Source organism: Trichoplusia ni, chromosome 13, assembly GCF_003590095.1.
Source record: "Trichoplusia ni isolate ovarian cell line Hi5 chromosome 13, tn1, whole genome shotgun sequence".
Lineage (NCBI taxonomy): Eukaryota > Metazoa > Arthropoda > Insecta > Lepidoptera > Noctuidae > Trichoplusia > Trichoplusia ni.
In genome coordinates this window covers 8,452,941-8,476,757 of record NC_039490.1, presented here as the reverse complement: position 1 = coordinate 8,476,757, position 23,817 = coordinate 8,452,941, and the positions used below count along the sequence as shown (strand labels likewise).

General features: G+C 34.0%; 1 protein-coding gene across 3 annotated transcripts in view; it reads right to left on the bottom strand.

Annotated features, from left to right (window-relative positions):
- The window catches only part of LOC113499864 (G-protein coupled receptor Mth2-like), a 44,156-nt gene continuing 20,339 nt past the window's right edge, over positions 1-23,817 (bottom strand). Inside the window, exons 4-10 of one of the 3 annotated variants that reach the window (XM_026880440.1) lie at positions 22,060-22,251; positions 16,996-17,074; positions 7,784-7,989; positions 6,434-6,605; positions 3,734-3,919; positions 853-1,014; positions 1-498 (exon numbers count right to left, since the gene is read on the bottom strand). In XM_026880440.1, the coding sequence (XP_026736241.1) occupies positions 876-1,014; positions 3,734-3,919; positions 6,434-6,605; positions 7,784-7,989; positions 16,996-17,074; positions 22,060-22,251 (974 nt within the window). In that variant the 3' untranslated portion in view covers positions 1-498; positions 853-875. The remainder of the gene's footprint in view (positions 499-852; positions 1,015-3,733; positions 3,920-6,433; positions 6,606-7,783; positions 7,990-16,995; positions 17,075-22,059; positions 22,252-23,817) is intronic. The other 2 variants (XM_026880439.1, XM_026880441.1) reach the window with 2 other exon arrangements.

Genomic DNA, 23,817 nt, shown 5'->3' with positions numbered 1-23,817 from the left:
ATTTTGTACTAGAATTTACTACTGTTTAAAAATACCGGTAGGCACATATCTTAAAAATAGAACAAATATTTATTTTACTTATAATTAAATATGTCTAAACAGGATCATGCAACCAGTGGCATAACAACAATGAAGTTTAACAGAAAATCCATCAGTATTTATAAAAATAGTCAATCTTTTGTACACTCTTTGCTTCAATGATAAATATGTATTACAAGATATGCGTATTTTCTATTCTGCTTGATAATATTAAAAATTGATTGGAAATAGAAATAATGTATTAGTTAATATAGGTATATCATTTAAAGAAATAAATGCTTACAATCACTACTTGCTAATATTATCTATAAGCTAAACTTTTGACTTAAAATGTAACTTAAATCTCATAAAAAGCGTATTTCTACTCGTGTAATGTTTATATGAAATTGACTAGCAATTATGTGATGCCTCGATGTTTTCATGAGAATTCTTTGGCGTAAACTTGTCATGCTCGGGTCTCTGTAAAAAAAAAAACAATAGTGTATAAACATCAACACATCAAATAAAATCAGGCTGGGTGGATCTGTATTAATGTAACAACAGCAGGGGCACAAACAAGGATATAAGCAATAAGAGCTATATAAGCTGCAAGGATGGCCGAGTGCTTGAAGTCACCACGCCAAAACTACTGTGCGCGTCGCGTAACGGGTGCGATCCTCGCGCATGACGCGACGCGAGGAGTATTTGTGTGATCCACGAGTGCTCGTTCTGAGTCTCTTGTGTCATTGTGCATGTGAAACCTCCCGCGACTGAAGAATTGAACTTCTTATTGGGGAGTCGTTTTATTATAACTACTTAAACCATATCCCTTACGGTAAGACACCTAACCTTCTTGGTTAATGCATATCTTTGAGTCGCAGAGCTGAGTCGTCGGAGGATATGCGAGTGTCTTCTGTCGGAGCTGTGCTGGTGGTGTTCCACTTGCCGGTGCGCTGGTCACGCTCCGTGTACGGCAGCCCGAACAGTGTACGGAATCTGGATAGTTAAGAACAATTAGCAAGTTATTAAAGTAAGCTTCAGGGTTACCCGGTAATATGAATAGACAATGTATAGGATTTTTTATTCATCGGACACCTAACCTAAATTCCTAAAACATACTTACCTACCTACTTCAACATAACAAGATCACTAGCTATTTATGAGGTAAATATATGCAAGGAAAGATTTTCAGCAGATTCCGTTGACCTAAGAACTTTATTCTTAGTTGTGAGTATCTACAAACACCAGTTGTAAGTAAAAAGTGCGACATTCCAACATTGTGTCCTTATTACTTACATTAACAAATTGTTATCTGTGGACATACAAAATAACACCAGACTGTGTAGCAAGTGCTTATTATTATACTATACGAGTAACTACCTATTTACACAGTTATATTATATGCAACCTTTTTTTAGGTACCTATCCCTTTTACTTATATCCAATGATGGATCGGCTGTCATCTAGATGAATACCTAAAGTTTTTAGGGTTTCAATGGGAAATGTCCATCAAAAGCCTCTAAGGCCTTTCTAAGAAAAGAAAGATTGTTTAGAAAATTCTAAAACAATGAGTGAGAGAGCAAACAATGAAGCTAAAGCTACATTTAACGATTACCATCTGCATTCCCTAAGCTCATTGGAGTTGAATTGCTAATCGCAGTTTAATCGCGATGGTTTCAGCTAGGAAAAAAGAAGCCTGAATAGTGGCTTAGAAATGTCAATATAAAGTTGGTTTTTGGAAAATGGTACCAAATGGCAAATGCTACTGAAAGTAATGTGAATATAGGTGCATCTAAAATAAATTTCTATTGTAACTTAATTAATAAAATTTGGCAGTTTGCCAAAATTCAATGCCAGACCGCTTAGAGGCTACATATAAAATCTAGGTGTTTGTGGCCCAAAGCTTTTAGCCAAAGCCTTTGCCAAAGCCTAGGTATATCTAGTATAAAGATGGGAGAAGAATGATACCTAATAGTTGCAGTTAGCATAACGTTTCTAGGTATCTTATTTACACCTACCTAACCTACATATTTATATTATTTAAATATGCTAAAAACATTTAGGAATTAATAACACAACACGATCATTTACAACATATAACTATATACTTCGATTAAATATCAAACAAAAGTATACACTTTAAAAATTCTTAAACCTATTTCCTCCGCAGTCCAAAACAAACATCGTTAATGACATAAAACTTTATAAGCCGACGTCCGCTTTTATGACCATAAAGCAACAAAGTTTCCGAGTATTTAAAAGCGATGGTATCTTTGTTAAATACTTGTCGTTTCCTGATGAATTACCTACTTTTCATAGAACTGAACGACCACACTAATTACAGAAGGCATTGCATGTGTAAAGTACAGTACAGTCTATCAAATAAAAGTTGCTTTTGTTTTTTATTGCTAGCACCTTCACTACATGGCTATAAGGTTGATTGTTGTTGTTTCTTGTTTCTACTAATATGTTCTGAACTGTACAGTTCGACGGGCATCATTAGTTCCTGTCGACGTTGAGTAAACACAGTAATTCATTCTAAGTCTATCGGCTTACTTCAGACGTTGTGTGAGGTGATTCATATCTAGCTACGATAAACCGCATAGGTTGACCTCCGATCGATATGATACGATCAGGCTGCTATGAGTTCTTAGTTTGAAAGTATTTGCTTCATTTGACGTTTAAATTAAACTGAGTGACCACAAAGATCTTTGCTAAGGTACGAATGACAAGAAATAAAATGTGCCCTTTGTAATCTGTAATTCCTTATACTTAAGTGTGGTATTATAACTATAAGCTAATACCTTCTAATAGTTACATTTCAAATAGTTTTTAAAAAAAAAACGAAACAGATGAAATTGAATAAAAATAAGCCTAACTATGTTCTTAAGTGGTTTTTTAAGGATAAATTCTTGAAACACAGGTAGGTAAACCTACAAAACTATTACCAATATATAATCTAGCTATCTACATATATTATGATGACATCGCTTTCGTTCTTGATGCCTGTATTGAGGAACTGACTAGACTTAACTTTTAGAACCAGTTAATAGACAGACTTCCAATCATTCTAACATCCTTCGGACCAAGGCATGCCACACAAACTCCAACCATACCGACATTGAACAACCATGGCATAATTCACAAAGATATTATTACAACGATTAACTGTATTAATACATTAGAAACAAGTGTGTAAGCTTCATAAACTGTGACAGATAGGTTTAGCAAAAAGGCTTAGTTCTTAAGGTTTTAGTCAAAGTTGAAGAAGATCTTACGCATCGGCGACTGTTAAAGTTATCCGCTAGTGTCCCGACCGGGTTTTGGTCGAACCATCGAGCAATGGAAAAAATGTATTGACTTCAAGATTACAGTTTTGCCTATAAATAATAGAGGAAATGTAACAACTAGAAGAAAATGTTCGGAAGGAAATATACAGATTTTATGAGATGAAATGTCAAGAAACAGATTGTTTTTGGAAACAGTAAAGTTCTATCTAAAAATATATAATTGAGAAGAAAAATGAGGTTGAAAATAAAACAGGGAAAAGTAAAAATAAAATCGTTTGTTCACATTTCATTGGACTTGTGTTTAGTTGCGAAGATTGAATCGTTTACGATTCTCTATGTATTAACATTTTGTCTTCATGGCCTCGCATTTTACAAAATAAACATAGTTCCCATTATAATATACAAAAACACAAAATATTAAATACCTCTTTTGCACCAAGTTGCGAACTTTCTTCTTCCATACGAATATTAGGAAGACGAATATTCCGAGGCCCATGTTCGATATGTCCACTATGATCCAGTACCAGTTGGAGCCCCCTACCACGAAGCTGATCAGCTCTACCGACCAGTTCACTCCCATCACCATGAATAGCTTTAGGTAGAGGCCGTATCTGAAAAGAAGGAATATTCCTTTAATATCATAATTTAACATACCTACCTAGATGAAATTGAAAAGAGCCTTCTTTATTATACCATTATTAGTGTCTGTCACCTTTTAAAATGAATTTATTAGTTGTGAAGGCGTAGATTATTATAGGCGTATATTAGGCGTATTTCTCAGATATAGGTAAGCGATACCTGTCCTTAATTATGAACTAAATCATACTAATATTTGTATCACTTATATTTAACATCTAAACCTAGGTCTAAATGCTATTGTTATCCACCTACACAATATCAGAAACAATCAGACCATAACGAGGGTAATAGAATATTATTATTACGAGAATGGCAGTCAGTTCGCGTTCCCTCGAGAATTCAAAATATGAATGTTATTGCGTGCAACACTAGCGCGCCACTTTAATATTACCGAAAAGTAATTAGAGTGATTCTCTTGAAAAAAAAAACAACCTTCTATTTGAACGTGGAAGAGAAACCTATTTGTACGGTTTTACGGTTTATTCACAGTCTGTGTGTGCGGATTTGTTCGTTGTTAGCTAAGCCTAAATAAAGATGAGTCTAGGCCAGTGCCTATACTGTGAACTCATAAAGCATGACTCTTAATAGCGTGGAAGCGGGAAAGCGTATGGTACTGCGCATTCTGATTAAAAGCTCATACAACTCATACAGCAGTCAGTCTAATTATTTTCCCTGACAAATCTAATAATAACTCGTAGGACTAATACGAGGCAAACTAAGTGTGATTGAAAGATCCAAGGAGTTAATGTATTTCTGAAATCTATCTTCGTAATAAATGTCACATACCACGTCATACAAGACGGCTTCAAAGAGAAATGAGATTAATTAACCGTCATATATTTTTAGTTCTGCCCTTGTCAAATCAAAATATTTTGATGAGAAGCAGTTGATGTGACATCATGAAAGGTCATGGTATTACATCAAAAACATCATAAATTTTGTTTTTATCATATATTCAACAAAAGTATATCTAATTAGAACTATGAATAAAATGATGCCTTCCGCTCATGGCTTAAAAATATGTCGCGCAAAATGGTTTTGCATAACCGAATGTAGTAATCGAAATAAAAAAAAATCCATATAATTTTAGGGAGGAATTCATAAAATGATATGAAACATTACTCAGAAACGTGAATTTATACCTTAACCAGTATCATAATTTTTGTTTTACAATTCTCGTAAAAGTACGAAAACAACCAACAAAAAGAAACAAATGATGTTACGGTTTTCCCGCGAATGAAAATTTATGACAGTCACAACCATCTGCCATATTCCTTTTTTAAATTATAACAATTTTTTTTTATTGGTTTTATTTGTCATAACCTGATTTAAAAAACGATTATAAGAAAAACTTGTAACATAAAACCAATTTTGTTCGAGAAATATTGCCAAACGTAGTTTAGAGTTAAAAATGAACACAAACGAGTTGAATATGAAAGTCAGGATAACTTCGGTCCCAGTGCAGTACTAGTGGCATACAGGTACACCTCAGAGGATTAGTTGAATTAAAAACTGAGACAAAAATACTGTGTGGACGAAACTTTGTATCATAAAAGTTAAAAAGCAATCTTAGTTAAAATATCGTGGACGTAACGCCCACAGCTCGCTTCAAAAAGTTTTAGCTATTTCAGGTGTCTTCGGTTTATGAGTTTTCTATAGGAATCTACACTTTAGCTAATACAAGTAAGGTCTTATAATTACACTTCCGCGTCGGACTAAAATCTAGGCAAAATTCGCGTATTCCTTTATTATTAATATTCATATACTTAAGGTCATTTACGGAGTTAAATAGCATACATTTAAGTTTCTTAATACTTTTATATTGTAGGAGCAAGTATAGATAGTTACTAAAACTATTATATATTGCTTTGGTCGTTCCATTTTTCACACTCGAACGGCACATGACAGACTTTTTTCAACAGTTTTTCATCTGGTTTTCTTATACTTTGCCAATATTGTGAAAACGTCACTACGATGATAATTTATCCCAGAGGACTAGTTGGTCATATTTTAGAAATATTTAGACTTTGCTCGTTTTTACGTTGAGAATAGTAGTTAAACTCGTAGCCTACATTGTTTGTACAACTACACATACAAAGTAATGCAAAACTCTACAATGTATGTCAAACACTCCACAAATACTATAAGCTTTTCATAAACTACGTTTTTAGTGCTGGCAATTATGATTTATTTTATTGACGTGTTCCAAATTCCAATTACCAAATTACTTATTTTACACATAATTAGGAAATGAAACCTTGCTCTACAAAAGTTGTTTACATTGTAAGTAGGCTATAACAACTTCAAGAAAACAATGAAAATCTATTATATTAATATGTTAAAGTAATCATTAAAAAAAATTACAACCTCCAAAATTTCTTCTTAGAGCTCACAGACCACTTTAATCCAAAACAATATTTACCACTGGTACGTACAAAGATAAAAACCTACTTAAACATAAAACTAAAAAAAAATAACATTATTACCTCTGTTTGTCTTTCTTGAGTTTGTCACTGCGGGATGACTCGGCGCCTTTCAAGATGGCGGTCTCTTGTCTGATGGAGCGAATGCGGTGCGCGGTTACGGAGAAGAATATGATGTTGCACACCACCAACACCAGCACCGGGGTGAAGAAGTACACCAGGTCGCTCAGCCAATCTGGGGAGACGAACGTACTGGTTAGCTCACATAAATATCTGGTCACACAGTCCGGTAAAATGTAGAAGCCAGCCCTCAAATATGATATAGGACATAGATCTGTTCTACCAAATACAACAACACACAAAGATATGCAACAGCTCCATTTAGGAGCTTAAGATATCTCTGTCCCTTTAATGTTGAAAGTATCAAAAGATTTTTTAAAATATACAAAATGTATTTCTCCGAGCGTGGATACTAAAGAGCGATGACAATTTAATTAAACATTAAGTATCTACCTAAACATTACTTAATACAACTGTACTTTACAAGAAGGCAAAAGAAAGTGTAAGTGGTATTTTAGCATTCCAATAATCAACAATTTAAAGTGGTCACGTTGAATGATCCTATGATTAACCTGAATAGTAATAATAATTTAAATTTCGTTGTCGAAAGCAATTAATTACAGTTGTCTAGCCCAAAAAATTGCCAGACAGATGATTGAGGTGACTTTGTTGACCTCAATTAGGTTGTAAAAAGTGGCAGTCATTAGTAATGATGCTACTGCTACAGGCTAGAGTAGAATATTGAGTGATATTACGCGCTTTATAGACTCTTCCTTACATTTTTACTGGAAAAAGTGTGTGTTTTTAAAGAAAAACGCAAAAGCACGGAGATCGTTAGCAATTTCTAGCAAAAAGTTTACTTTTCTTCAGAGTAATCACAAAGATTTACTACCTGAAGGTTTCCAATCATTATTTTTATTAAAGCTAGAAAAAATCTGCAGTCTTATCGCACGGCTCACATACTATATATATTATGATACAGTTTGCAGTGCAAATACTTCGCCTTATTCATACATAATGCAGTGTTTATGCGGCGCCATTGTGATTATGAATAAGACAGCTTAAGGTTCTATCAAGCGACAGAAAATTGTTTTATGAATAAGAAGCTGAAAATCATTTGTTTAATATGCAGATGATTTCATGGTGTCAAAGATTTTTCTGGAGTAGGAAATGCGCGTAACTTAACCTTAGCATAGAGAGTATTCAAAGGTGACCAATACAAATAATTTCCTAATCCATACGAATCAGTTTTTAGCACTTATCAAAATGAAAATCTTTTAAAAGCAAATTATTTTATATTAAATAACGTTCTAAATTAACCGTAGATCTAAACATTTCTTAATAATAACACACCTGCGAACCAGCACCGCCTAGTTCCGAACCCTGGCGTGATGATATGGGCAGGAAGGTCGCTGAACTGCATGACTGCCGTCAATACTGTCAGCAGGAGAGGCATCCCCCACGCGTACAGCCCGTACAGAAGGAACCGCTTCCTCTCCCGCCTCTTGTTCATGCTGCCTCCGCGATAACCACTGTTATTGGAATAATTTTTATAACATCTGCAATGGAAATAGAGAACAGGATAGATAGCCAGCTAGCGAGCGAGCGACCATCGTCGTTAGGATAATTAGTTGTCGATTTGTGGACTGAAGTATGAAAAGATTTGACGCGACTTTTCTCGAATGGTTTGCTCGATAGCTGGTAGTGTAGCCTGCTCTTTTGAGTTGATCTTCCGAAGGATGTATCCTTGCAATCTTTATGTACAACTGACAACTGCAAGGGCAACAATGGGTAGACACATTTTCTTTAGATGATACCAAGTGAAATCAAAATGAAATTAAAAAAGGAGCAATGTTAAGATATGATGAAACTAAAACTTTGAAAGTTGCATAATAAAGAAAGTTCTATCATCGTAATGACAGAATATATCAATGGTTGTTCGCGAAGTATTTTATTTCTCATAAAATCGAGACCAGTCTGCTATACTGCTACCGTGCTAAATACTTAGTACGGTACTTCGTCCTACATTATAATAACATTGCACAGTGGAAATTCCGCATTGAGCATAAGTCAAGCTCGGTAACCGCAGAGTTATTCCGTATGTACCCGTGTCAAGTGTAAATAGAAGCAAATAAATTATAGAGCGGTTTCAATTTGAGCTCGTCGCATACGCCTCAACCCGATACTCAGTTTCATCGAATATGTCCCGGACCGAATACCTATTAATAGAATCCAATTTAATAAACACATTTGAGTGTTGATATTTGGGTCAATGTGATATTCTGAATTATTCATTCGTTATGAGAAGTATTGAGCACGATACTCAATATTTATTAGTTTTTGCCATAATCTGTAAACACGGCGGATGATCTCCGTTTCTTTTCCGCATTAAACTAAAGAAAGATTTCTAAGTAAAATCTAGGATCATCTAAACAACCACCAACATACATTCAGCACTTGTAGCAAGCAGTGGCTACGACACGTAGCGGGTTAAGTTACTGGTAGCAATAACTTTCTCGTAGCCCGTAGCGGCTACGTAGCACATTCATAAATCAACATAATCGTTTGATGGCGCAACGTTATTTTAAAAGTGTTTCTTCTTCCTTATAATTAATTTGCTATGTTTTTTTTAAGTTAAAGAAATATTAATTACTTTTTTTTGTAACTAAGAAGATTATAACATAAAATCATGAGACTAAAAGAAAGAAGTTCCAGGAAAATACATTTTGATCCTTCTTTTCTACATATTCTGCAAGTTGTAACTAAAATAGTTTGAAACGCAACTCAGACTTAAGCACATGCAATTATTATTTTAATTCACACAACTAGTAAACAGGCTTAAATTTTTAAGTGCGTTAGTTACTGATATTTTTTAATAAATACGTCTGGTTACCTACCAAAAACAACACGCGAAGATCAAGCTTTGTTATTATATTAGTGTTAAATCTACTAGAATTCACGTTATGTATCAGACGTAAGTCACACACCTACTAAACATTACAATATAGGGGTGAATTTCAACAGGTCCAAAAAAATCTTCATTTCCGTGGATTTTTTATTCTTCAACTTTAGAACAATAAAAAATAGTGTTTTCTCAAGTTTTCGATCAGATATGCAGTTTTGCTTAATATCTAGCAGATAGCTTAAAAAACTAACGAGATATACAAGATTGAAAATTCCGTGCCACGGCGATGAAACATGCATGCACGGCAATGAAACAGGCGTCCATGGCAATGAAATGTTATTATAGTGTACAAGAATATTTAAATGATAAAGTTAATCATTGAAACAAAAATAAATACTATTAATTTATACGCAATAATAATAGAATATAATGTGTAAAAATCCAGTCACACATGATATTATTTTTATAATATAACTATAAATAGATACATTCCTGTCTAGTGGCGAAACAAACATAAGTCACGGAAATGAAACACGTGGCCACGGCAATGAAAGGAAACTGTTTTACAAGGCACGGCGATGATATTTTTTTCATTCCCGTGTATTTTTTTTCATTGCCATAGCAAATTTTGTCCACGGAAACCACGGAAATGAGAGCACGGCGATGAAAATCAAGGGGTATAATTCAATTTACTAAAAAACTGGTAATAATTCACAGTAATGAACACTTTACAAATAAGCTAAATATAAATGGCATTGTATTGAATGCTCAATCGAGATTAAAAACTTATTGAAATAGAAGTTAGACCTATCCACGGCGATGAAAGAAAAAATGTCCAGTACCAAAAAAATTGAATACTTTTAATTATAGCTCGAAAACGCAGGCACGTACACACGTCGTTCCTTGTCTAGCCTTTCGACGTTACTTATATGCAACGTTTAACGCAAAACGGGAGCGATGCAAAACGTTAGAATATGCAATATTCTCAAATATGTTTAGGACATGGCGATGAAAGGTAGTTCTGGGACAAATGGTTTTTTATTAACCATACGTTGTATTGTGTAAATATTTGAATAAATGTATTCCGAGTCAATACTCTAACTATTCACGAACCAAATAAAACTAAGTTTTAATATAAATAACGATACATTTTTGATCAATGATGACTTTAATACATCAAGGTGAGTCGTGGACAAACACGGCGATGAAAGATTATGTGGTTTAACTTTTTTTTTTGGAAAACCTATTAATTATATTAATAAAATATTTAGTGCTACAGATAGATTTTTATGTCATCTACCTAAAAAAAAATGTTAGAACATTATAACAATGCTTTTTAGTACCGATTTCATCGATGCCACGCAATTTTTGGGTCCGGGAAATTCACCCATAGACTGTTTGACCACAAAATGGTAACATTATTTATAACTATCAATGTCAAGTTGTGGTGGTGTTGCGGTTCAATTAATGAATTCTAACCACGTGGTCGCGGGCTCGAATTTGATACAGCCACGAACCGATATGATGTATTCAAAGTTACATTGACTATATTAAAAAATATGTTAACACTCACAAACAAAAGAAAATCGGCATTCCATATAATTGAAATTATAGGATGCTAACCCGCAATAAGGAATCTTTGTGATCAATTATAGTATTATTCTCAAAATTATATCATACTAGCTGTTGCCCGCGACTTCGTCCCCGTGGGCAGAAGATATAAGTTATGATTTATACCTGCCCTATGTTTTTCACATTTTTCATTGTATCTTCGCTCCTATTAGTCGCAGCGTGATGGTTTATAGCCTAAAGCCTTCCTCAATGAATGGTCTATTCAACACAAAAAGAATTTTTCAATTCAAACAAACAAACAGACAATCAAACAAACAAACTCTTCAGCTTTATATATTAGTATAGAGTATAGATTTAGAAGTAGTCTACTAATCCAATCCGTCTCTATTATTCCAAATAGGTAAAAGCCTTTAAAGATTGGAGCATTTATAGGTTGGTATTATAAAATCAATACACTTCCCACTTTTTATGAGAATGCAATGCCGTAGTTTAAGGGAAAGTACTCAATTTATGAACTGCATTATAGCTATGTGTTACAAGACAAATGACCATCATAAAGTACTAAACGACTGCTCCTACGCGATTTTATCGAATACATTGCCGACTGGTTTCTAGCGTACAGAACCTCAATCATGAGCTTATGACGCTGCGGCATCGCAAAACTTACTATAAAGCGCATTTTACAATACCCACGACCTCTATACAAATGGAAAGTATGGTTTATTATAATATGTTATTACACAAGAAGGAAATATTAGTTATAATCCTGGCCGCTTGGTGGGGTTTTGTTTTCTTCTATGCCCCAACTTTTTTGTCATTATGTGTAGTGCAGTGAGAACCTTCAAACAGTGTTTAATTAGAAATCTTACACAGTAGTCTTTTTTTAATTATATGGTGTGCATTGCTGGCAGAATATTATGAACGTCTTGTATATCATCTTTCTTATATTGTATAAGATTCCTATTAATGATTATATTATTTTGGTCTTGCCTAGTCAAAAAAGTAGGTCACACTGAGGTTATTATATTTTTGGAAAAAACATTAGTTTTATAGTATGTGCTTCTTACCTTTGTGATTGCTGAGTTAAAGTCCCAAATCTTCACGAAAGCATTAAAAACAACAAGAAGGTAAATATTTCAAAATAATGTATTTACAATTTTAAAAAAAAACTAAATATGGTGTCAAATCAGTCAAATATTAATTAATTAGAAGCAAGAAAAACTATTGAATAATATTTAAATTCTAAAATCAAATGAGCAACAACCTTTTTATCGTGTATCAGCTGTCACTCATAAATACCATCTAAGTTTTATGGTTTATTTGACATACAACCTTTTTACAGATAAGTCTGATCCCTAATAAAACACTCATGCAGACAAACTTTATCATTCATACACTTGGTTTGTTAGTAGAAGCAGATTAGAGGCTAAAAAACTAGAGACATAGGAAGTAACAATACTACATATATGTTAATAAAGCCAAAAAGCGGGAAATTATCTCTAGATTATTAGTTAAGTTACTCGTAAGCATTCAAATAAATATTTACAAAATCAATATTGTCATACTTTCGCGCGTACCAATTACAACTTAAAAACTAACGAACTACTTATTTGCACCGATAATACAGTACCGAATACTCTAATATTTACTATATTACTCAATACTACTTAGTACTAATATTTACTCTGTTATTTAATACTAATACTACATACAGCTACTTGGATACTACGTGGTTAAATGATATGATATTGTAGTATTAGAGCGACTCTATTTAGGCTGAACTATTTTGGCCGGGGTTCGTTTAGCTCGAGATTTTTCTCTTATTTTAGTATTAATGATTTTAATAGTTTCCTAGAAATGTACTCTTTATGTTGATTCATATTATAAGCGATATATTACTATTTACCTTTAATGATCAATTCCCTATTTGGGAAGGCCAGTAGTCTGTCGTTTCATAACTCCTATTATTATGTTTCCATTTAGTTTGACTTTTCGATGTCTTTTAACTCAAAGTCTACAATTAATAATCCCTTACTCGTATCATATGAATGGCGCCAAAGAATTTGTATGAAAAAATGACATAGAACCTTCTTTGGCAGTTTTGAATGGATCCATTGGCGACAATTATGCATTAACATCGTATTGTCTTTTTAATTCATGCGGGTCACATACCACGATCTATACCTACCTATATTTTTGTGGCTATTTTGGTATAAATACTACATATTTGTACTGTTGTACATGAGACTAATAAATCCATGCATCCAAACATGCTATGTGTATAACTAGACCATATTTTGCGTTGCCTAGCTAGTACTTGCTTTTGAATTAAAACTATGGTAAAAGTGGAAGCAAGATGGCGTAAAACACGACCTTCCACAAAGTGAGAATCTTACAAAGGTTGTGATTAAAGAAAAAAGCTTTCAATAAATTATAAATGGAATTCCGAGTATAAAATTTAAAATGAGTTATTTTCCTTTATAACGAACTCTAAATTCAATTAATTCATTACAAAGAAATTCATGTGCAGTAGCACATTCACTGGTTCTTGTTAATCGTATTTGTATAAAATATGATTCATTTTCACCGTTTCACAACATCTGTTTATTGTTGTGTGTTATCTTCAACGCAATCGTTCTTTGTTCTCGGGTAATTGATCCCATCTATGTTGTCAGGTTAAATATAGAAGTCCAGATTACCCGTTCAAATCATGAAAGGGTATCAAACTGGATTACAGAACTTGTGCACGGATATAGCGTCGTTAATTAACGTATCGCGGACTTGATTTATTGAAGAGATCAAAGCAAAGGGCCGCAAAAAAGAAATAATTGTTTTATAGCTGCTAAAGACGAAAACAATGGGGTAAAAATAAGAATTTTATCGATCTATCGAAACGACTTCACTTTTGTCAATAATTTAAAAGAGAAACTCTTTTTCTCAACGGCATCAACCTTATTTTAAGGGCTCATAATAAACCGTACAGTAATTAGAATGAGCATATTCATTAATCAAAGTAACTTGATAGCAGGTAATCCTATATGACAGCAGAATATCAAATGATGTTTGAAGGCAATAAAACTGTAATAGGCACTATCTAAATGATGGACTATCTACAGATACATATGTTATACTAAAGTATGTATAGATGCACATTATAAACATGTCGTGTTTGTTTAATGACGAACAACATTGAACTGGCGGTGTTAACACTGAACGTTAAGGAACTACGAAATAAATAGGAATGGTTCTACTCCATACAATACGCAAAAACGGTTCTGAGGACCCTCGTTTAAAATGAAATAACTCAAAAAATATTTACTACGACTCAAAATCTTATTGTTCGGAAATCAAACAATCAATAGGTTAAGATCCTTTGAGGTTTGTCTGCATGCTTAATGGTTAAGGCGTGAAAAAAAGAGATCATTACCGTTGCATTACAGTCAAAAATTATTACAATAAAGTAATATAAATAGGTCAATTAAATTAAATCAATTCTATCTAAGGGTCCCCGATACGCTGATTGACTCTAAAACATTTTTGTTGGTTTGACTCAAACGCATTCGTTTACCCAGCTGCGTCTGCTTGAAATGCTATCCGCCAAACTTTAACATGATTGAAGGATTTATATTTATTTGGACTAGTATCTATTCGAAAGACCTCTGATCGCTTTCGACGTGAATGATTAAAGTTCGTTTGTTTTTGCGCATCGCACGGTCCATTCCTCTATATTTAGCAGTCGATCGAGCATTATCTAGCGTATATAGTCATGCCATTACAGACATAGACCTGAAAACGTATAGACCTACAGATGGCTGCTGCAGCCCTTCAGGCACGGCGTGGCGGATCTGCAACCCAAGTACTTCAGTTATCTAAACACAATACTATAAACGTGTGAATTTATTCGTGCATATCACTGAAACTATCATCGTCAAGCCCCTCTAGCCTAAAAACATTGCGACAGTCCTTAGCATTGATAGAAAACTCTCGAATGTATGGAGACGACATCTCCAAGGGCCGATTTTTCAATCGTCAGTTAACTTCTATCTGAGGAATCAATATAGCAGTTTGTCATATTTTCTATAAGCATTTAAGCTGTCAAAACGTCAAACATATTCGTCAGATAAAAGTTATCCGGCTATTGAAAAAAGACTAGAAGTAGGTATCGTAATTGATCGAAACGAAATGTCATTTCGTTTCTTCGATCTTTCTATGAAGTGTAATGATTGTGAAGTTTCAGTTGGCTAGTGGTGCGGTATTGTGTTTGTGCAATGTTTGTGTAGAAACTAACTGCGCTATTTAAGCTGTTTAAATAAAATCACTTTTGCATTTTTGGGTTTAGGAGGACAGGAGTTTGTTTTTAAAGTAATAAGGTTTTTGAAACTGCGATACTGTACCGTTAAGTAGTCTAAGTCTAGATAAATTAACGTCTCCTAAAACTTGAAAAGCCTTTTTTCAAACAGAGTCATAAAAAATGCATGCAACCTTTTTTCACAAAATGTATCTGTTTTTTTAACACTATCTGCGTCACGCTCTCAATGATGTATACATGACCTAATTATGGCAAAGCTCATATTTTTTTATTGCTATACGACCTTCTTGGAATAAACAAAGCAACAATTAGTTAAGTAATGAGTGACACGTTGTTTGGTGTAAAGTGATATGACAATGTTGACAATGTTTGGACACACCGAGTTTCGTTTACGGAAAACGTAACTAACTAAATAACTACACATGGTAAATAGCACTTGGACGCGTTAATGATAATGTGATTTGTTTAGATTTAGTGTTGGTTTGTTGATAGACACTGTCAAGAACAAAATGGTTTACGTTATATAAGTTTGAAGAACATAATTATTTTTGTGCAACAAACGAATAATTTTATCTGAAACTGTCCAATGTCAAAAAAGGAAAAATAGTACTAAATACTTCATCTATAATATTGATAATCCATGACATATAATTGAAAAATAGATTAAAAAATATTTTGAGCCAAAAGTTGCGGTTTTGAGTCAGCAATTGGCGGCACTCCATCTATAATCATGTCATTAATATCAGTTCAACTTGTTAAGGAATAAGGACGTAGTGATAGCACGCTCTTATCAGATAGCACACAATTACATATGTTCATTATCAGCTGATGAATATATCCAACCAGCCATTACAATTATCATACGTGTATCTGGCTGGCAAAGATCTATAAATAGTTTTAAAATTAAATTTGGAATATTTTAAAAGAGTTTGTATATTATTTAAAGTGGTTTGTTTATGGTCTATATCATACTGTATATCTGCCAATTATGACATTTGATCAACATGTTTTTTTTTCTTTTCATTTAAAAATGTGCCAGTCAAGATTTGCGCTGAAAGATATCTTGTTAGTTATATAAACCTTGACGAATAATTATTGAAAGGTTGTTATAGCTGTAGCAATATACTTCAATATGCATTATGCAGATTTGTTAAGTGACATGGATCAATACATATAATGCAGTATAAAGAGCGAGACCTAACAGAAAAATACTTCCACATACGAGTTTCAAAGGCTGTAGGAAAACTTTTTCTAGTTTTAATATTGGAGTCTGATTAATTTTCCAGTCTGATTTTATTCTATTATCTTGGATTCTAATTTCGTCAGGGTCAACTTTCGCGAAAAAGTGTGTCTAATTAATTTTATGATTCCTTAATAACAATCGTCTAGAGCAATCATGACACTAACTATTTAAAATCAGTAAGAACTTATTCTTAAAAGACTTTTTAAATAGTATGCGTCAAAATAATAGCCGATCGAATCGCGGCAATGTTTATCTTTTTATAAAGTATGTTCCCACGCGCGTAGTCGAAGTTTGGTTTACGTCGATACCATCCTCGAGACCTTTATTGTAAGCATACCTACATACGCAAATACATATATATCTCATACATACCCATTAGTATAGCTGTTGTAAAAACAAAATATAATCCCACACATATGGCTAGTTCAGATAAATATCGATAGTGTTAAAAGATTGAACATTATTTGAAAATTTTCACCACATTTATAGATTTATGAACGCTAAGTGTAATTTTATTTAATGTATTGCTTATTTACCTGAAAGTCCTCCATATATCGAAACACATGACGTTCAGCCAAAAGAAGCTCGTTTGGAATGCGTAGTAAACGATGAACGCTGGAAAATATAAATAAACATTAAAAACAAATCGATACCTGGCCGAGAGGAAGCTACTGAAGATAAAAGAAAAAATAACACCTGCGTATTTAAAAATAAAAAACCACGAATGAAAACTCCTTGGTATCAACACTGACCTACATTTGAATTCAAGATCTCAAAATGTAAAGATTGATGGGTAAATTGACATTCATCCTGTGCGTAAGAAAACAAAAAATTGTTTTCAACGGAAACCAAGATTCTTCGAAAAATATAGATAAACAACTACATTTCTAGTTAAAAGCCATTGATCTTAGGAACAAAGAAGGTGCCAATTTGCCTTATGCACATTCTTTTTTTTCTATGCATTCAAATTAATTGAGGTTAGCTTCGCTACAAATTTAGGAGTCGGCAAAAGATTTTTATAGATTTAGTACCTAGTATGTCAAATATCAAAACAGAAACTGCTAGCAAACCCTGAAATAACAAAAACAAGATATTTCGTAATTAATGTGTTCGGGATGGGCGGGTCTAAAATAGCCGTATACCATTACCGGCTGTACCCAATTACGTGAGAACATACTTTCCACATTACGCTACGATGTTGATACAAATGATGAAATTGATGTTTTTATGTCTGTTATCATTACGCTTATTGTATAATAGGAACAAGTAGGCTGGGATTACTCTAATCTGTGTTATGGTAAGGTTGTAATCAAGCTTATTCATACTTCATATGTAAGTCTTAAAACGTACCTATACGGTGTGAATTTTGTCGTATTCGTAATTATAACTCATTCATCCAAATCAAATGGAAGATATTGAAAGGAATCAAAGAATTGTGACAAAATTTGTTTTGCAATGAATGCTTGTTGAACTAAAGATACGTCAGAAACAAAGTCGGCCTCCATGATAAGAGGAGAACTTTAACCAAAAAGTCTTAGAGAAAATGGACCTCATCCATTTCGAAAGATTGTAGACGTGATACGCGAACAGATGAGTTTCACAAGCTTAGTTCAACGCTAACAATTCGTTCAAACTGCTCTAATCGTTGAACTGGCGATCTACTATCACCTCTTAAAGTAAGACTTCAGTTGTGGAAGAGAGACAAAACATATACCACATAGAGCGTCGTCCCTCTCACACAACTGCAAAAGTATTAGTTATGGAGTAAATGGTAGGAGCACAGCTGTGTAAACTCTTTTTACTTTGAACACAAATCAGTGGCGAAATAAATCATTTGTTTTGCAGAGATTGTGGCAATACATTGGAAAGTGGGAGGCGTTTGACGGCCCACGTGTCGACTGCTACGATACGAATGTTTGCACTTGCAATAAATATATAATCTAATCCCAATACTACGTTATTTGTTGCAAGACTAAAAATACACCGCAGGGACATACGACTGTTTTACGAAGATTTGCGCAATATCTTTGTTTACTACATGCGTTATAATGCGGTAGCACCTCATACATAATAATATCATTGTAACTCAATTTGGAAATTGAAAAATGAATAGTTTAAAAAAAATATTGTTTATAGAAAAAAAAAACGAATTGAAAACTTCATTGACATTCCTTTTCAACGAGTGTCGTGACTTTGACTCTTCAATTTCATTTCAGTTGATTTCAGCTATTCGTGAATGTTTTATTTATTTACAATTTTACAGAGTTAAATATTTACAAGTTAAAAAACAAAAAATTATTAAATTAAATTTAAGCATCAAAAAATTCATCGGCGTCGCTGCCGGCTGGGAGTGTGCCCAAAAGGCTGGCAGCATTGCCACGTTGAATGGCAATGCTAATCCTCTGAGCGAGGTAAAAGCCAGCCTTTGGGTCACGAGAAGTGTCAACGAGACGCTTTGCTAGGTCTTTAAAAAGCGTTTTGGCACTCGGCCCCCACGGCCCAAAAGTTTCAACCCCAAACGGCTCAAAGAAGTAACTACCAACTAGATTACCATATTTGCGCCGTTTGAGGTTTTCAGCAGCCGCGGCAGCAGAGCCAGCGCAGCTCGAAGTACCGGGAAGGTGAGATGGCGCAAGAGTATCGACACAAGTGGCGTCCCACACTAAAGGCCTACGCATCTTCCAAGGGAACAAAGACATTCCGTCCGGTCTCTTGCTATTCGTTAGCTATAATAGCCATAGTGCTAGGAGAAAAGTAAGTTGTCTACATGCAGTGATATTCAAATGAACAGGAAGAGTTGGATATTATTTGCATACATCTCATAGATTTTTGATCACGACCTTCATTACGTTTTATGTGCACTGCATTGCAACATACCCCAAAAAGATAAAATACAAAGTTAAAGAAATTTCTTGTGTCACATCTTTCTCTTTAGGCAAGATAACAGTTATCTTAAAATAAATAGTCCTTTAAAGTTTGGGGCACGAATAAACAGCAGACTTATCTCAAATTAAATAAGGAAAAAAATCACGCTTTCCTTAAAATTGGTCAAGTGCGAGGGCACGTGACACTGAGGATTACGTACAAATAGGTTAACGAAAACAAAATAGCAAAGAACATTGATGACCGTACCAGGTGCTTAACTTCGGTTTTTTTTTTCTTTTTATAACTTCAGCGGAAATATATGTATTTAGCTATTGCGATTTATGTGAAGCCTGGTGACAGACGAACTTATAGAAATCTATGAACCATGGGTACAAAAATGGCCTAGCTCGAGACGTGGTCGCAGCAGATAAGTTGTGGCAAAGGCCACAACTTATTTGGCTTGTGGTCAAAAATGGAAAATCAACAACGAATGAACAAGTAATTCTAAGAATCACTCATGTTTCCAAATCTTCACTACAATTAGGCTTATCTTTTGTATATGCCTATAGGAAGGAGGAAAAACGTCATAATAATATTTCCTAAACGGTATGTGTCAGCGCTTATCACTTGTTTCGGAACTATCCAATGACGTCTGTTATAATTATATTGTGTTCTTCGATTCACGGTCGTCACTTGTTTTGCGGTCAGATAATACAATGATTCACAATTTTAACATTAAACTTTTGTTCATGCCTACCGTTTCATTGATAAGTCCAACTTCTGTACTTTGTATTCTAAAAATATTAATTAAATGACGAAATTGATAATGACAATGTTTGCAAAATATATTTTAGCGGTTTTTAAAGAGATAAACTGGTCAGAAGCATCATGATATGGCATAAGGTAGGTATTAAAACAATGTGCGGAACAACAGAGAAATCATCACGTTGGTTTTATGGAAAATTAAACTCTAAAGCACTGTATGAAAAATAGGCTGCTGCAAAGGTTCTATTCGTCACGCACCAATGACTTTTCCAAACCATATGAATATTACTAAAGTTATAAAAAGTTGATACACAAATATATAAGAATAATGCACCTTGTTACAGCTTGGTTTAGAAGTGCAGATTGGGTACTTAATAACAAATTATAAAGCGATTGCGATCAATTGCCCGGGTCAGATAAGTTTGTTAACCTCGTGTTAACTGACTGGAGGTGGTACTTTTGGTGCCAGCGTGATGTCACGACGATGTTGCTTCACATTATATCAACTGGCATTGTCAAAATTCTTTAATCACTTATTCTGTACTTTCGGTAGCTGCTCTCTTAGTTTACCTTAGCCATTTTCATTTTAGTAACGATGTTTGCTTGCTCCTTTGGGTCAAGTAAGTAGGTCTAAAAGGCATTAAAACAACGAACGTTTAACTTCTTTTAAGGTTTAACATATTATGAATGAAATTTGAAATACATTTTCATAACTTGATCCAACTCAGTCTCATAATTAAATTCTTTGTGAAACAGCCTCAATTATTATTCTAATTAGCAAACTCTCCCAAAATTGTACTATGAATTATAATTTTCTTAAAAGCTTGGCGTGACATTTCCGTACGCACGTAACATGTTTTTTAATTAAATTACCGTCCGTGTATCAGTGCTAATGTTGCTTAGTTAATTGCCTTTATTAACAAGGTATTAAGGTGCGCCTCTGTCCGTAAATGATCCGGAAAATTGCCGGTAATAAGCGAAGGTAAAATAAAACCAATCGTTTTACTGTGACGACAAACAAGGAACTACTTATCATTAATTAGCCACTAGATGTTAATGGCTGAAAATTAACGGAAAGTAAGACAGGATTATAGTGATCTGACGAATTTATACGTGATCGTTCTGCAGACAATTACTTTCACTAGATTTAATCAAAGATTTTACGAGCGGACTATAAAGATATATGAATTGGTTTATATTGAATTTCCCAGGTTTATCACTTTAGCAAGTCTCATTCATCCATTCATGATCCTATTTTATTTTTGTATGGATTTATTTTTATATTGCATTCAATTGTTTTAATGACATTTTTGACAAGAAGAACAGCCATTCTCAAAAGAATCTCATAATTTAAGTGCATTTTTACTTAGTGTGTTTTTTGAATACTATCAACAATTCGTTGCCCAAAAATCAATTATCTGTGGATAAACCGATACAGTATTATGGTCGGTACAAAAAAAGTTGAAAAAACCCAGTGCGTATTGATTTTCCACTGCAGTCCTCAAGCGGTAGTGCGGCCGAATGACCCGATACATTCGCCGTGGAGTGCTCATTGTTAAACAATTCATAACATGGTATGTGGTTGATAATACCACATTAAAGATCTTTAATGTGTATTTAAAGACCTGTTAACTAAGACTAATCGGTTAAATACTTGAGAAACTCTATATTTAACAAATTTAAAATGTGACACATAAGATTTTTGTTTATACCGAATGTGGCAAAAATAAATAGTTTTAGCCTAACTTTTTGTTAGTCTCAATTGTTTTATCCCTATTCCACAATGATTAAACTTAGAACTACATATTTTTAAACAATAGAAATCTCAGATCTCTTAACCTACTTTCATCTATAATCAAACAAGGATCAATCGTGAGCACTTCAAACACTTATATGAAAAGGGGATCTGTTCTAGAGTATTCCAAAAAGCAGTCATATAAATAACGTATAACATTATCAATGGAACTCACCCGCTACCAAGCAGCCGGTCACAGCGACCCCAATTTGGCCTACGTGAAGCTTGAGATAGGCCAGGAAAGGGAAGGCCACTATCAGGCCTCCGCAGTAGGCCATCAGGCACATGCCGTGCAGGTTCCTCAGGTCAGGAATGAAGGCGTAGATCAGGAATGTTGCCAGTAAGAATGGAACCGAAAGAAGTAGACCTGCAACAAACGAAGTTTGCATATATCTACAGAATAGTAGATTCTTCTAAAAGGAAGAGGTTGTTAACTCACAATTTTATTGTGGTTCAGATGAATCTGTTACTTTGTTCCTTTTTGTATTTAACGTGAAAAAGCTGTCATTTGGTCCCATTAAAACTTCATAAAGTTTGGCTCAGTATTTTTATTACTTATTGGCTTTATCAAACAAATGCATCGCAAAATTCATGACGAAATAGCGAAGCCATCAAATTTATTGAATACTAAATGTAATGGCACGAAAACATTATAGGCATAGCTTATGACACGATTTTAGTAAGCGGAGTATGAGTAAGAAATACTGTAACTATTCTCCGATATAATAGTAGGTATACTTAGATAATTATAATATAATATTCCACAAACACGCAAAGTCATCTAGTCTCCAACTAAGAAAAGCTAGTGCTTGTATTATAAGAACTAGACTAGACAACTAATAAGAACACTTGTATATTCCTAAATACGTATACAATAAAGTTTGAATTACACCCAGACAGAAAAAATAATTGTAATCATCACACATAGATTTGTCCTGGGTAGAAAATGGAACTCAAGACCTCCGGTATAGCAGTCAGGATGACCAATCACAAGACCAACCGGCCTGTCGAATAATCCAGACAATATTTCCTTCTATTGAGACCATTTCAGTTATTCTCAAAGTAATGAACTTGTCGTCGGCACGTCACTAAATGCGTGAAGTGTGGATGCCTATAATAACTTTTACAACCATACATAATTGTTGGCAAACACCGTCCACTCGCAGAAGCCCAACGTTATTTTATTGCCTATTAATTCCGAAGCAATCTTGTAAGAAATGACATTAGATTATACACATACGTGTATCGTAAATTTCTCGAAATATGAAGACATTAGCGACACTTTATGTGGTTCATATACATTCTAAATATTATTACGATTTGATATGAGTATGATACACAATTTTACTTTATACTGGTTCGTACCAAAAATGTAAAAACCGAACCCTATTACAGACTTTTTGATATACATATAATCGAGGATAAGGAAGGTTGATACGGTCAGAAAATGGAGAGATGAAATGAAATGAAATCATTTATTCTGATAATAGGATAGCATCACTTATCGACATTCTTTAACTGGCTGAGAAGAAACGTCAATACAAGCTCGGACGTTATCGCATGTTTTAAAGTCCAGATAATGCGGGATCATTTTATATAGCCCATAGATTTTTAGCCCACTATGACCAAAACCTTAGTTTCAGGAGTCTAACGCGCTCTTATTTCGCTTATTTCGTGCTCATTTAGCTCTCACAAACCACGAATATTTTCGATAATATGTAATTACATTTAATATTTATAATACAAGTACTTTATTAATTCATTGCAAATGTTAGAGGTTATAATTTATTGATTCTATCGGGTAATATAGGTCTTTGGCAGACGACATGCGACATATCGAAAGTGTTTGCATATGTTTTATAGCCGGTCGGCGCCGCAACTTGTTTGCCAGATTTTCTGATTTAGCAAATCTCGCTGACTAGTTAAATATTAT